The 12,455-nt window shown below is 48.8% G+C and overlaps 1 protein-coding gene across 1 annotated transcript; it reads left to right on the plus strand.

Moving 5' to 3' along the window:
* The first annotated feature begins 724 nt into the window (after positions 1-724).
* FAM181B (family with sequence similarity 181 member B) lies at positions 725-5,026 on the plus strand. The gene has a single exon (XM_067289617.1). The coding sequence runs from the start codon at positions 774-776 to the stop codon at positions 1,857-1,859; it is 1,086 nt and encodes a 361-aa protein (XP_067145718.1). The 5' UTR covers positions 725-773; the 3' UTR covers positions 1,860-5,026.
* Positions 5,027-12,455: the final 7,429 nt, after the last annotated feature.

Consider the following 12,455-nt stretch of genomic DNA (forward strand, 5'->3'; position numbering starts at 1 on the left):
GCATAAGCATGCACTTGGAAGAAGAAGTTACTGCAAATGGAGACTCGCGCTGCGCTCCCGTGCTGGTTGCTGCCTTTCCGTGGTCCTCGTGGTGAGATCCACGCAGCACATCTGGCGCCACCGGATTTGATCCGGACACGGGAGGTTTTGGGAACCGCACAGGCTGCCGTGCCAGCTTGCTGCGCGGGGAGCGGGTCGAGGCCGGGTCCGGCAGCACACTGGTGACGGGGTCGCGCCGTGCCCGGCCCGGGGGCCGGTGCCTGCTCCGCGGGCTGCGGATCCGGCTTAGGGCGCAGGGCGGCCGCCCGACTGGTGCGGGGGGGGCTGTGTGCCCGAGCCGGCGGGTGGGAAGCGATCTGCGCCGGCGGCTGGGACGCGGTCCCGGAGGGCTGCGGTCCCGGAGAGCCACCTGGCTTGCGGGGGCTATGTATCGAGTCCAGGTGTGGCTGCACATCTGGCCCGGGGGGGGGGGCTGTGTATCCAGCGCGGGGGGTTATGTGGCAGGTCTGGACGGGCTGGGATCCGGCACCCGCGCCGGGGGGGGGGTGCGGGGAGCGCAGCGGAGCGGAGGGGAGCGGAGCGGAGGCTCCCCTCCCGGCGGGGAGGCGGGGAGGGCCGGTGGGGGCCAGCCCCGCGGCTGAGCCCTCCTCCTCCTCCTCCTCCTCCTCCGCCCCCGCCCCCGCCCGCCGCCTTTTCCCCGCCGCCGCCGCCCGCCCCGCGCAGCCCTGCGGAGCCCCTCGGAGCTCGGCGCCGGCGGCGCCCGGCCGCCGGCCATGGCGGTGCCAGCGGCGCTGCTGAGCCCGCACCACCTGCTCTCGCTCTGCTTCCCGGCCGCCGGCGGCCTCCTGGGCTATGCCGAGCTGGAGAAGGGCTGCGCGGCGGCGGGCGGCGGCGAGGCGGCCGACCTGAAGGAAGCCGCGCGGGACCTGCTCAGCTTCATGGACTCGGCCTCCAGCAACATCAAGCTGGCGCTGGACAAGCCGGGGAAGTCCAGGCGGAAGGTGAACCACAGGAAGTACCTGCAGAAGCAGATCAAGCGCTGCACCGGCATCGTCGCCGCGCCGCCCGCCGCCGCCGAGGCCGCCCGAGGCCGCCCCGCGCCCGCCGCGGCGCCCGCGCCCTGCCCCGGCGGCCCCGGCAAGGCGGCGGCGCGGCGGGAGGCGGCGCAGGCGGCCAGCAGCCTGCAGAGCCGCAGCCTCGCCGCCCTCTTCGACTCGCTGCACCAGGCGGGCGGCGGGGCGCGGCGCGGCGCGGCGGGCGGCGGCGCCGAGGGCGGCGGCGGCGGGGCGGCGCGGAAGGTGCCGCTGCGGGACCGCAACCTGCCGCCCTCCTTCTTCACGGAGCCGGCGCTGCCCGCCGCCGCCCGCGCCCCGCCGCCCCCGCCGCCGCCGGGCCCCAAGGAGCCGGAGAAGGGCGGCGGCGCGGAGGCGGCCGAGTTCCTGGAGCTGCTGGGCGCCGAGTACGGCGCGCTGCTGCCCGAGCACGCCGCCGCGCAGGACGCCTTCGCCGGCCGCCTGCCCGCCGAGCTGGGCCTCGAGCACGGCCTCTACGAGGCGGCGGCGGCGGCGCTGCCCGCCGCCCCCCACCCGCTGCTCGGCGGGCTGCTCTACCCCGAGCCGCCCTGGAGCCCCCACAAGAAGGCGCCGCCCGAGGCGCTGCGCCCGCTGCCCGCCGCCGCCGCGCCGCCGCTCTACGCGGCCGCCGAGCCGCCGCCCCCCGCCGCCGCCGCCGCGGAGGAGCCGGGCGGGCACCTGGCGGCCGCCTTCGGCCCCTTCTTCCCCGAGTGCCCCCTGCCGCCGCCGCAGGGGCCCTACGACTACGGCGCCGGCTACCACCGCGCGGCCTACTCGGGCCTGTAGGGCCTCGGCGCCCGCGGCGGGCGGCAGGGAGCCCCCGGGTCCCGCCGGCGCTGAGGCGCCCTGCGCGGCGCCCCCGCGGCCCGCGACGCCCGAATGAAAGCGTGACCCGCCGCCGGCCGCGGGTGCTGTCACAGCGCCCGGCGACCGCCCCGCGCCGCCCGCCGGGGCCCGGCGGCGTGTTCCGGCCGCGGGGGCGCTGACCGGGGGGCTGCGCTGCCTCGGGGCGGCCCTGGCCGCCCGCGGACGTCGGGCGCTTTGAGCGGCGCGGCTCACGCCGGCTCTCGCGGCGTGCTTAAAACCTTCCCCACGCTTGCGTGCGTCGCGAGCGCTGGTGGATTTTTCAGCTGAGGACACAAAACCGAGGAAGGAAAAAAAAAAAAAGTGAAGCAAAATTAAAAAAAAAAAGGCTGCTACCAAATCTTAGTGTCCTGAGATTTAACAGTGTCTTGCGGGATATTGCGAAGAGCAATTTACAGTGATGAATAAGTTAATTGACGGCATAAGTTCTGGATGAAATGTACTGTAGCAACTCCAGCAATGTGATTCCTACAGACTGTTGGATTTCTTTCAGGAATGTGTCAGAGCTTGGGAAGCGATGCGGCTCAGTTTCATTGTGTACAGGAGATTATTTGATAATCATTTAAGTTATGTAAAAGAGTCTATGATAGGCCCTATAAAATAAAGCTACACAATAGATTTAAGCTCTGTGGTTATTGCTACTGCTGAAGTGCAGCGTGCTAGTGTTTTTCCCCATGTCTTCATCCTCTGTAATCGTTTCTTGGCAGAAGTTAAGACAGGCCAGTGGTTATTGTCTTTTTTTCCTAAATCTTTTGAGATGCTGTGTTTTATCCGCAATGACCGACTGTTCTTGTTTTCTTGCCTTCGTTTGTACTGGCTGTTTCTTTAACTTATTAGAAAGAAGGGACTGATAATACACTACAGAGGCAACGGATGAAAATGGTTACGTTTATGAAAACAGATCAAAACACTCCGAGGTTTCCTATTGAGATGCGAGGCTTAAAAGGCAATCCTGCACTCTGGCTTCTGGCCAATCCCAGTCGGATTGTTTGTTTTTAAAACGGGATTCACATATGGACAAGTGTGAGTTTTTGCCCTTGGCGACAACAAATCCTTGTGCCTTCTATCGTTTAAAAGAAATGTAAAAAAATAAAACACTTTTCTTTTCATTGATGAACTCAGATTTAAGAGACTTGAGGTCAAGAAATGGAGATGTATGGAGAGGAGGAAAAAAAGATATTTTGGAAATAAACCACGAGTTAATTCTTTCTGCAGTTGGCTTAATATTACTCTTTAACAACAAAAGCTGTAACTTACACTGCGTCTTTCCTCCCGAGGTTGCCCAAGCACTCGACAAACTGTACGGAAAGGAGTCATGACTGACAAACAGCCACAATAGTCTGATAGCTGAACACTGCCGAGCTGTTATGTTGTTACAGAAATGCACTTTTGAAGTATAATTTTGCTGTAGTTTATTTAACTAAGCTTAAAGAGCGCCTGTATAAGGAACAATGGGCAGCCAGTCCAGCCAAGGTAGCTACAAATTAGGTTAATCCTGACCCACTGTTCATTTAGATGACTGTACAATGTCCTACTTTGTGAACTCATTCCTGCGTCCCTCGCTTTGGCAAATCTCCCAGTGAATAGAGTGGGAGTTTTGCATTTGTAAGGAGCGTTTTGCCGGGTCCAAGTGTAGTGTATGCCTAACTAAATTTTAGATTATCTAGACAAGACCGGCTTCAGGATTATTTCGGTTGGTGAGTTTTTTTCTTTTGTCCAGTAACTGCTTCACGCATGTGAAATCTGTAGCACGTATTGACAGCTGCTCGGGATATTTCAGAGGGATGGTTTGGCGCTAAGGCACCTAGCATAACGATACTTTATCACTTTATACTTTCTCACCTGAGCCGTGCTCATGAAGTCTGCATGCTTTCAGCACTCTGAGCGACCGAAGGGGGAAGTTTATAATGCCAGAATAACGTAGCGGCAGGCTTTAATTTCTCAGTTAAGAGAAAAACAACCTGTTCTCACTTACAATTTTGCTAAGCAATTTGTTTCACAAGCTCAATACGCAAATTTATATTAACCAGGGATACAATCTTGATTGCTGCAGGTGACCTTACTGTCAAGTGACCATTCTGTCAGCTGTCTTACTGACTTCAGTGCAATTTTGCCTGAAAAACGTCTAAAAGAGGTCTCCAGGAAGAGACTCTGGAAAAGACTGTGTACAAATTACAACCCTGAGCGGTTTGGTTCTGCGCAGGCCAGACCCTTTTATTCAAAGCAGCTGTAACGTGCCACAAATCCGGCCCAGTGCAGTTTTTCATTAGTTGGGTGCTCTGCTCCCTTGTAAAGGGTGACCCACGGTGCACAGAGGCACAGAATCAGTCTTTTGGGGGCTGGATTTGATCTCATACCGGTGGGAGAGGCAGTTCTGTGGAAGTCGGTGGAGCGGGGCTGGTATAAAAGCAGTGTAGCAGCTTGGTCCCGTCTCTGCCCAGGCGAGGACAGGTCTTCTGCGGACATAACCGGAGCTGGGGCAGGCTCCATGTGCCAGGAGTCAGGCTGGGTGAGCAACGGCTGCAGATGTCTTGCTTCGCCTCCAGCTTAGTCTGTACTCTGGCAAAAGGTCCAAGGCCTTAAATGGGAATTTTTGGTTTACAGGAGCTTACGTAGGAAAAAAAAACAAAAACAAAAACCCCACAACATCAGTATTCCTCGAAGGACCACTGTATTTCTGCGAGAAGACGTATTTGGAGAGTACCTAGCGTGGACAGTCTGCTGACACCAGAAGCAAGCTCACAATGGCTGGGTTGATCTAAACAGCTTTTCCCGCAGCGCGAGCCAACAAAGAGCTTCTGTGCGACGTCTGAGAAGCGCCGTGGGCTCCGCTGCGCGTCGTGGGCCGGAGGCGAGGGCTCCTTTTCCAGACCGAGGGATGCCACCCGGTGGAGCTGGATCTTTCGTGCTCTTTGCGTGTGGGGGCTCTTTTTGCTGCGGTTGGAGTTTTCCCCCACTTTAATCATGTAAGCACATGAAATGTTGCCTAAAAGCCTCACTTGCAAAAGTTCTTGGGAAAACGCTTTCTCCAATGAAACCCTGAAAGTGTCATCTTGAGCATCTGTAAGAATAAAAAATTTTGTAATTGAGCAGGATATTCTGGTTTATCTGGTGCGCTTTTACAAGGAGTCTGTCTGTAAGAACTAAAGCTGAGCCTTTTTAGCTTTTATTTCTTGAAAGACGTGAATGAAAGTGGGTTCTGTTTTCTTGGATCAATGTCAGACTATCAAAATATTTAGTTTTACAAAGTCTTCACCCAGTTCCTCAGATAAACTAAATTCCATTTTGTTGCTGGTGTATTTTACACGTATTATCTGATTTTGTTGGAGTCTTTGGTGGAAAGACATACACAGCTCTGTACAATATTTCATATGCAGTCAAAGGTGATAAAGTATGTGTTGAAGAACAAGAACCTTTTGCTCTCTTTAAGCAAGGGAATCTTACCTTTCTTTAAGGGTGATGTACTGATGAATATCAAAGGGTTCACAGCAAATAGCTACTACTACATTTCAATATTCTGTGATTTAAACAGTTTGGGCCTTTCCCAAAGCCCCTTCAGGAAAGTAGAAAGATTCTCTCATTTTTTGGATGGGCTTTTGAAACAGGCTCACTAACTTTTTAATGACCTGAGCTTGGGATTGCACTAATAACAGTCTGACCATCAGTGATAATGAGTCATCTTTGATGATCTTTAGGTGTACGAACAACATTAGCAAAAAAGATGCAGACCTCTATTGTAAACTCTTTGTTTTCTGATTTTTTTGAATAAGCTGCTTTTGGCAACAGTGCACAAACTGAAGGTCATTCTGCAGTTATTGGCAACAGTAGGGGAAAAGGTAGTGGAGCAACTCTGTAGTGATTTGCTTGTAGTACAAGCAAATAAGGTGGAAATGTGAGGAGTTCAAGCCTACAGCTGTGACGAACTGAAATGTGAGTTGGGAATGTTTTTAGGCTAGTGTTATGTCATCGGAAGAGTTGACTGCAGTCTGCCTTTCCTACACTAAGCTGATGGTTCTCAAATTTTTAAGATTGGTGAGCACTTGTTTAAAATCCAACTTTTTTGGTAACCCATTTATATAAAAGAGTAAAAAAAAAAATTGTGAATAGTGATTACCCCCCCCCCCCCCACACACACATAATTTGTGTGTGTAGAGATTGTCAGAGGGTTGCTGAGGGGAGAGATTATGAGGATGAGAGGGGAGAACACTGTAATTTCTGTGCTTTGTAATACTGTTTTCAAAACCTTCCTTTGCGACTCCCCTCCCTCCCGGGTGGGGAATCACTTCACTAACCCAGAGGTTCTTAGCCTTTATGCTTTGTGGACTCCTGCCTATGAAACGAGAATTTACTGTCAAAGCCTTGTTTTTCATAGTTATCTCATGGACCTCGCAGCATCAAAATCACACCATTGCTGTCCACTGAAACCATTTGAAAGGCTTGAATTGGCAAATGTAGCAAGATGGGGGGCCCTGTAAGATTTTGAGGCACATGCATCATTTCTCTTAGGTGATCCCCCACCTCTCCTTCTCTGAGATGGGGGATCATGTTTTAGTTATTAAATCTCTGTGACGCCCCCCCAGAGGCAGCTGAAACTACACTCTTTGCCCTGCCCTCCCTCCATGTCCACCTCTCTCCTGACAGTGTCGGACACATATGAAAATATGGATTGATTTGTGAAAAGGAAAGAAGGGTGAGATTCAAGCTATATAGTACTATGCTCTGGTGCCCCTGTAAGTGCATGTTTTGTGTGTCCGGATGTCTCATATTGGTGTTTTAAATGGCCATTCCCTGGTCTTAGTATTCAGCATTTAATTACTATTCTGTTTTGGGGTTCTAATGAGTAAATTCTGGCAAATCCTGCTGTGGTACATCAAGAGGCGACTCTGCCCGTTCTGCCTCAATTACTCCTGCCTGTGGTCATAGCCCAAGTCCATCTTCAGCTATAGTTTGGGGTGGTATGGATCATCCAGGAATGGCCTGAGTTCAGTTCATCCATGTTCAGGCTAAGCTCAGCTCACCAAATGATCCTGTAGGCTGGGCTGCAGCACATGTAGCCCGTACCGGTCTGTCCTAAGGCAATGAGATGACTAGGGTGCCATTCCCCGCCCAGAAATTTGTATGGCTAGTCCACCTACAGCAACAAGTAACGGATCCCCTGCCTAAAACAGCACAGCAGTAGAAACTCTTACGAAAAATCACCCCCACGCCTCCCCACCAGGCTGGGGAGTAGTAAAGGGAAGACTGATGGACTTTACGTCTCCCCTTCTGCGGTCAGGTAAGCAGCTTGTCTGCCTTTTGCTCAGGGCATCCTGTAGGATGCTGAACACCTGGAATTTGTGGCCGAATGGGCGTCTGCAACCAGTCACCTTCCTGAGCTGACATATCAGAGTGCCATGCTATTTAAACAAGCATGTGTTTATTTTAATGTGCTGCCGAGGAAGTCCTAGCATGATGATGGGCAATGTACGAAGGCCTAGATGCAAACAGCGAGTTAAACCTGGGATGCTGGGTGACAGCAATCTTTATGAGTAGCTGCAGACAGGCAACACAGTCTACTTTCTGTTTCTTGAGTAGAAGCTCGGCGTAATCATTACTGATTCATTTTGTTCAGCTTTATAAAAGATACAGGCCCACTGCTTGAGCCCTCTGTGTGGCTGCACAGTGGAGAAAATGCAGTGAGTTATTTTTAATTTGATGTTGCCAAGACATTCTTCAAATGTAAAGAATTCACGTCTGAGACAGGCACGTCTGGGCTGGGGTGAGCAGCACAGAAGAGGCAGCGACCAAGGCTTTACCTCGTTCCTCATTTTCTTAACTGCTGAACGTGAGATGGTCTCTGTTACACTATAAAATAAAGAAGGAATTTATATGAACTGAGTCCTGTGATCTCTACATCTCCTGGTTCAGCTCTTCTGCTGAGACCTTGCTGTCCACACTTCCTAGGTAGAGCCAAAGTGCAGGGATCTGCTCGTGCTGGGCTGTAGCAGACATGGCAGTGAGTGTGTTGGTCTCTGCTTTGGGTTCGGGCTGAGACAACACTTCAGGGTGGCCTTGAGAGCTATCCTGGATCCTCCGTTACTATGACATACGTAATAATATTTCCTTCTCTTCCCATGTCTTTTTGATTTGTTCAAACCATAAGCTATCGAGTGCTGCTTCGGGGATGTGGCTAGGTTAAGGCCTTCATGATATCATCTTTAATAAGATGTACACTCAACTAAAACTGAGAGCAACATCTTCAAAAACTGGTGCCCACCTTGAAAAGCGCTCTTTTTCTTAAACGGTTAAAAGCAGGGCTCATACTGAACTAGTGAACTGCTTCTCAAGAGATTCCCAGAGCAAATCTGCAGGGTTTACAGACAAAAATACAATTTACTATTCTGATTGCTGACTATATGAATTCAGGGTGACTGTGAGTCCAGCTGGACTCAGACAAATGTCTTTTTTGAATGTTATCAGACAGTGTTTACAATTTTATAAATTTTGCAGATAAAGTCCCCTCCCTCCTGTTCCAGCAGTCTCTTCCTTGTCAGTGGTTTGACAGCTAAATTCATTAGGTCTGGAGTAAACATGCATATTGTTCTGAATATACACAATGAAGATATCAAATAGGTAAAATTCAGTGGAAATTCTAAATAAAAGGGAAATTCCATCCTCCTAACATCATTTTTTCATCACCGGATAGCTAATAAGAAATCTTTTTTTTGCATAGTTACATTTCACAGGGGAACTAGGCTTTAAAGATTAGCTGTAATTGCTTCTATGCACTCAGATAATTGAATATAAATCAATTACCAGCATTTTAGTTATTTTAACGACCAAGCCTGCTCTGTGAAGAAAAAAAACATTCTTTTCTGTTTAATAGCTAGACCTTTAGCTTCTTTGTTTATCCACGTATCTGGGACAAGTGATTCAAAGTCAGTCATTAATTAGTGATTTTACCAATATTTTCTTTTCAGGACTGAAAGGTCAAGCATATCCTTGAAGTGCTAGCAAAAGAAATGCCTCAGATTTGTGCATTAAGTCAAGGCTTGTGACTAAGATGCTTCAGAAAATGGTTTAAAGGGTGGAGGTTTAATATGGGGTGGCTGTTTGTAAGAACACCCAGTGGGCACAAAGGTGATGGCTAGATAGCCTGAATTTCATCCAAAACTCTGTGCTTAACATCTCTTATTGGCTAGATGGCTCTTAAGGCCTAGAGTCACAAGGGCTTAAGTAGAAGTTAGGGCAGATGAGTGTTGCCCTGACACATTTTATTACGGCTGTATTGCTCAGAGACCCTGTGGTTATCAGAGCCCCTTTACTGACCGTCCAGTGTCAGTGAGCGTTGTCACTGCGAAGCTGGGGAGTCGCTGGTCATGCAGCCCACCATGGCGCAGGGTGCTCCAAACAAGACCCCGGCTTTGCTGTTAGGTTGGCCCTGTCAAGCAAGGAAGATCGCATTATCCTATGGGAAAAGCTCCTCTACCTGACTAAATCCATACTAGCTGGAATTACAAATAAGATGCAGTTTTGTTAAACAAGAGGAGAGCCAAGACTAACTAAACACAAAGGGAAGTGAAGGGTTTTTCCTGGCAGATATACTTCAGGTATCAATCAATTGCTAGGCTCAGTATCCCGTTAGGATGCCACAGTGATCCTTTCTGGGCTTGAAATAGATATTAATATTGCCATATTAATATCTGTATTAATATCTTTTCCTTGTATATTTATACTACTTTTACCACTAGTTTCAAATCACCTCATGAATTTTTTAAAGAAAAGGATGAACTTAGGAGTAAAGAGCATTTTCTGTTACTGAGAAAAAAAGGGGGAGCAAAACAGAGAGATACAAAATCATCAGCTGTACACAGGAAGCCTATAAATATCCTTACTTTAATTAGAACACAAAATACAAATAGCCAGCAACTCAAAGTCCCACAATATTCAACTTGCATTCTTCCCTGGCAGATCTAATCTCTTTGACTTGTTAATGTGGCCCACAGGGCAGCCACATAGCCATTTCAGATTTTGGTAAATTCTAGATCTACAGGAGGTTTTTCTTGTATGGGACTGGGCAAGAAAAAAAAATCCATGGCACTGCTTAAGTCTCTGGCAAAATGTGATATACCCCTGACAGGACAGTGTCAGCCAGGCAAGCACTGCAGGTGAAAGTCCTCTAGAGCCCTCAAGTGGTTCACTCGCAATCCTGCACACCCTCGATTTACTGCAAATCTTCCAAATTTAGGTGGAAGCTGGCTTCTCTTGGGAAACCAGAGTGGTTCAGCTGAGTGGCTTGCCTTAGTTATCTGGTAGTGAAAATCAAAATCTCACCCTTAACCTGCAATTTCTCCCTGTCTATTACAGTCCTCACCGGAAACCATTTGCAGCCTGTTACACCATGCCACCACATACTAAAACTTGGCTTGTGGCAAGATGAATACTGCGATTTTTATGGTACTTGCTTAATGTGATAAACAGACTAAAAGTCATACATGGACATAAAGGCTCTGTTCTTGGACTGAAAGGCTGACAGGGACCATTGCACTAACCTATGAGACCACTCCTATAACATGAACCATTGGGTGCCTCTGTACTCATTACTGCATATCAGAAAAATGCACAAGCTTTGATCACTTCAAAATTTCCAGTGATGAAGAATATGCTGCAGCTCTTAGTCAGATGTTCCAGAGTTTAATCATCTTTGCTATTACAAAATGTGCCTTGCTTCCATTTCCAAGCACTGATCTTCTGTCCGGCAGACATCGAGATTAAATTTTTGCTCTCTGTACAAGTTTTTACAGACTGTAATCAATTAACTTTTCTGAAATTCACTGAAGGCATTAAATCAGAAATCTCTGCACATGCTGCTTTAGAAAGCTTGAATTGTTCACTTTAAGAGCAGTGCTGAGGCAAGTTAGTTTAAAATTACAAAATAAAACTTTTACTTTTCTGTGACTGTTGCTTTGTTAAGTAGATGTTAGGTATCTGTTATACCAGTAGATCGCCTGCTTTATCAGGTTGGACCTCTTCTGGGAAAGACAGCATATACATGTATTTTTAAGGATGTGCTTACATCGTATTGATATATAAGCTTTCCTGAAGTATGTGTTATTTAATAGCTTCTTGGGCTACACTCAGAGAAAAGCTGCCTTAAGCTTTACGATGTATTTTCCCTTTGTGACATACTGCCTCTTCTAACTTTGGGGAGACCATTCTGAAGTCCATTACTAGGACAATGTTAAAAGATGTCTAGATGATACTAGGTGTTACATGGTGCCTAACTGAGGTCCCTGGGAAGACTGTGGAGCAAATTCTCCTAAAAACTACAGCTAATCACATGAAGGACAAGAAGTTGTTTGGGAACAGCCTGTATGGATTTACCAAAGGCGAACCATGCCTGACCAACCTGTTTGCCTTCTATAATAAGCGATGGATGAGGAGAGAGCAGCACATTTACCCTGACTTTAGCAGGGTCTTAGACATTATCTCCGATAGTACTGTTGTAACCAAGCTGAAGAGATACAGACTGGACAAGTGGACTACACGGTGGATGGAAAACTGGCTGGACTATCGGTATTATGGTTACCAGTTCAAAGCCAAGCTGGTAGCTGATTATTAGTGGCTCTCCTTTATGGGCTGATAGCTGGGGCCAAAACCCAGCCTCCAGCTACTGCTAGGAGCTGCTATCTCTCTAGATTCTTAGGCTAATCTAGGTCCTGCTTCTTTGGTTTTTAAAGCCAGAATTTGTTAAGGTTCAGTCCTAGTTTGGCTTAACAGTCTACTGCTGATTTTTTCAGATTTATATGGGCCTGGAGCTATAGCTCTTCCCTCATGCAGATGAGCTGTTAAACAGACCTTGCATGCCTGCCTTTAAAATATAGCCAGTGGGAAACTGATCTTGATGTGGATTTGCTGAAACAATTTTCTTATGAAATGTACTTGAATGGACTTTCTTTTTAACCTCTTAACTGAAAATTTCCTTGGTGTTATCAAACTGCATGTGCAAGTTAAAATGTTTTACGTGTCCTTTCCCCACTAAAAAATTCCACTGAGATTCTGCAAAAATCTCCACAGAGGGAGGACGAAACCAACTGTTGATCAGGAACTGTCCTTCCTTTGCTAACGCTTGCATTTCTTTTTCAGCAACTAATATTTACTGAGCCAGATGCTGGCTACTATCACATTCGTAATGTTTCATGTAAGTGCTTTTTATCAGCTCAGCCATATTGTGAAAATCTACCATTAAGGCTGGGATTTACAGTGATCTAGGTGGATGTTGTGACTCTAAGGGGGTACTCTCTAAAGCTTAGGCTGCTAAAAGCAGAAAAACTTGCAAGACTCCAGACTGCCATTCCATACAAGCCTGGGGGAGGGGACTATGACGGGTCATCTTTTAGGTGGCACCCGATATGGAACCTTTTCTCTCCCACGGTTCATTTACTCACAGAGACATTCAAAAGGGATCGGTACGATGCACTGAAGTTTGAGAGTCAGAACGCACCAGCTCACTCTGTTGTTTTTTTCAGCATCACAGCT

The sequence above is a fragment of the Apteryx mantelli genome, chromosome 1 (genome assembly GCF_036417845.1).
Source record: "Apteryx mantelli isolate bAptMan1 chromosome 1, bAptMan1.hap1, whole genome shotgun sequence".
Taxonomy (NCBI): domain Eukaryota; kingdom Metazoa; phylum Chordata; class Aves; order Apterygiformes; family Apterygidae; genus Apteryx; species Apteryx mantelli.

Excerpts from the sequence above, each read along its gene's own strand:
- FAM181B (XM_067289617.1), top strand. The coding sequence starts at position 774 with ATGGCGGTGCCAGCGGCGCTGCTGAGCCCGCACCACCTGCTCTCGCTC.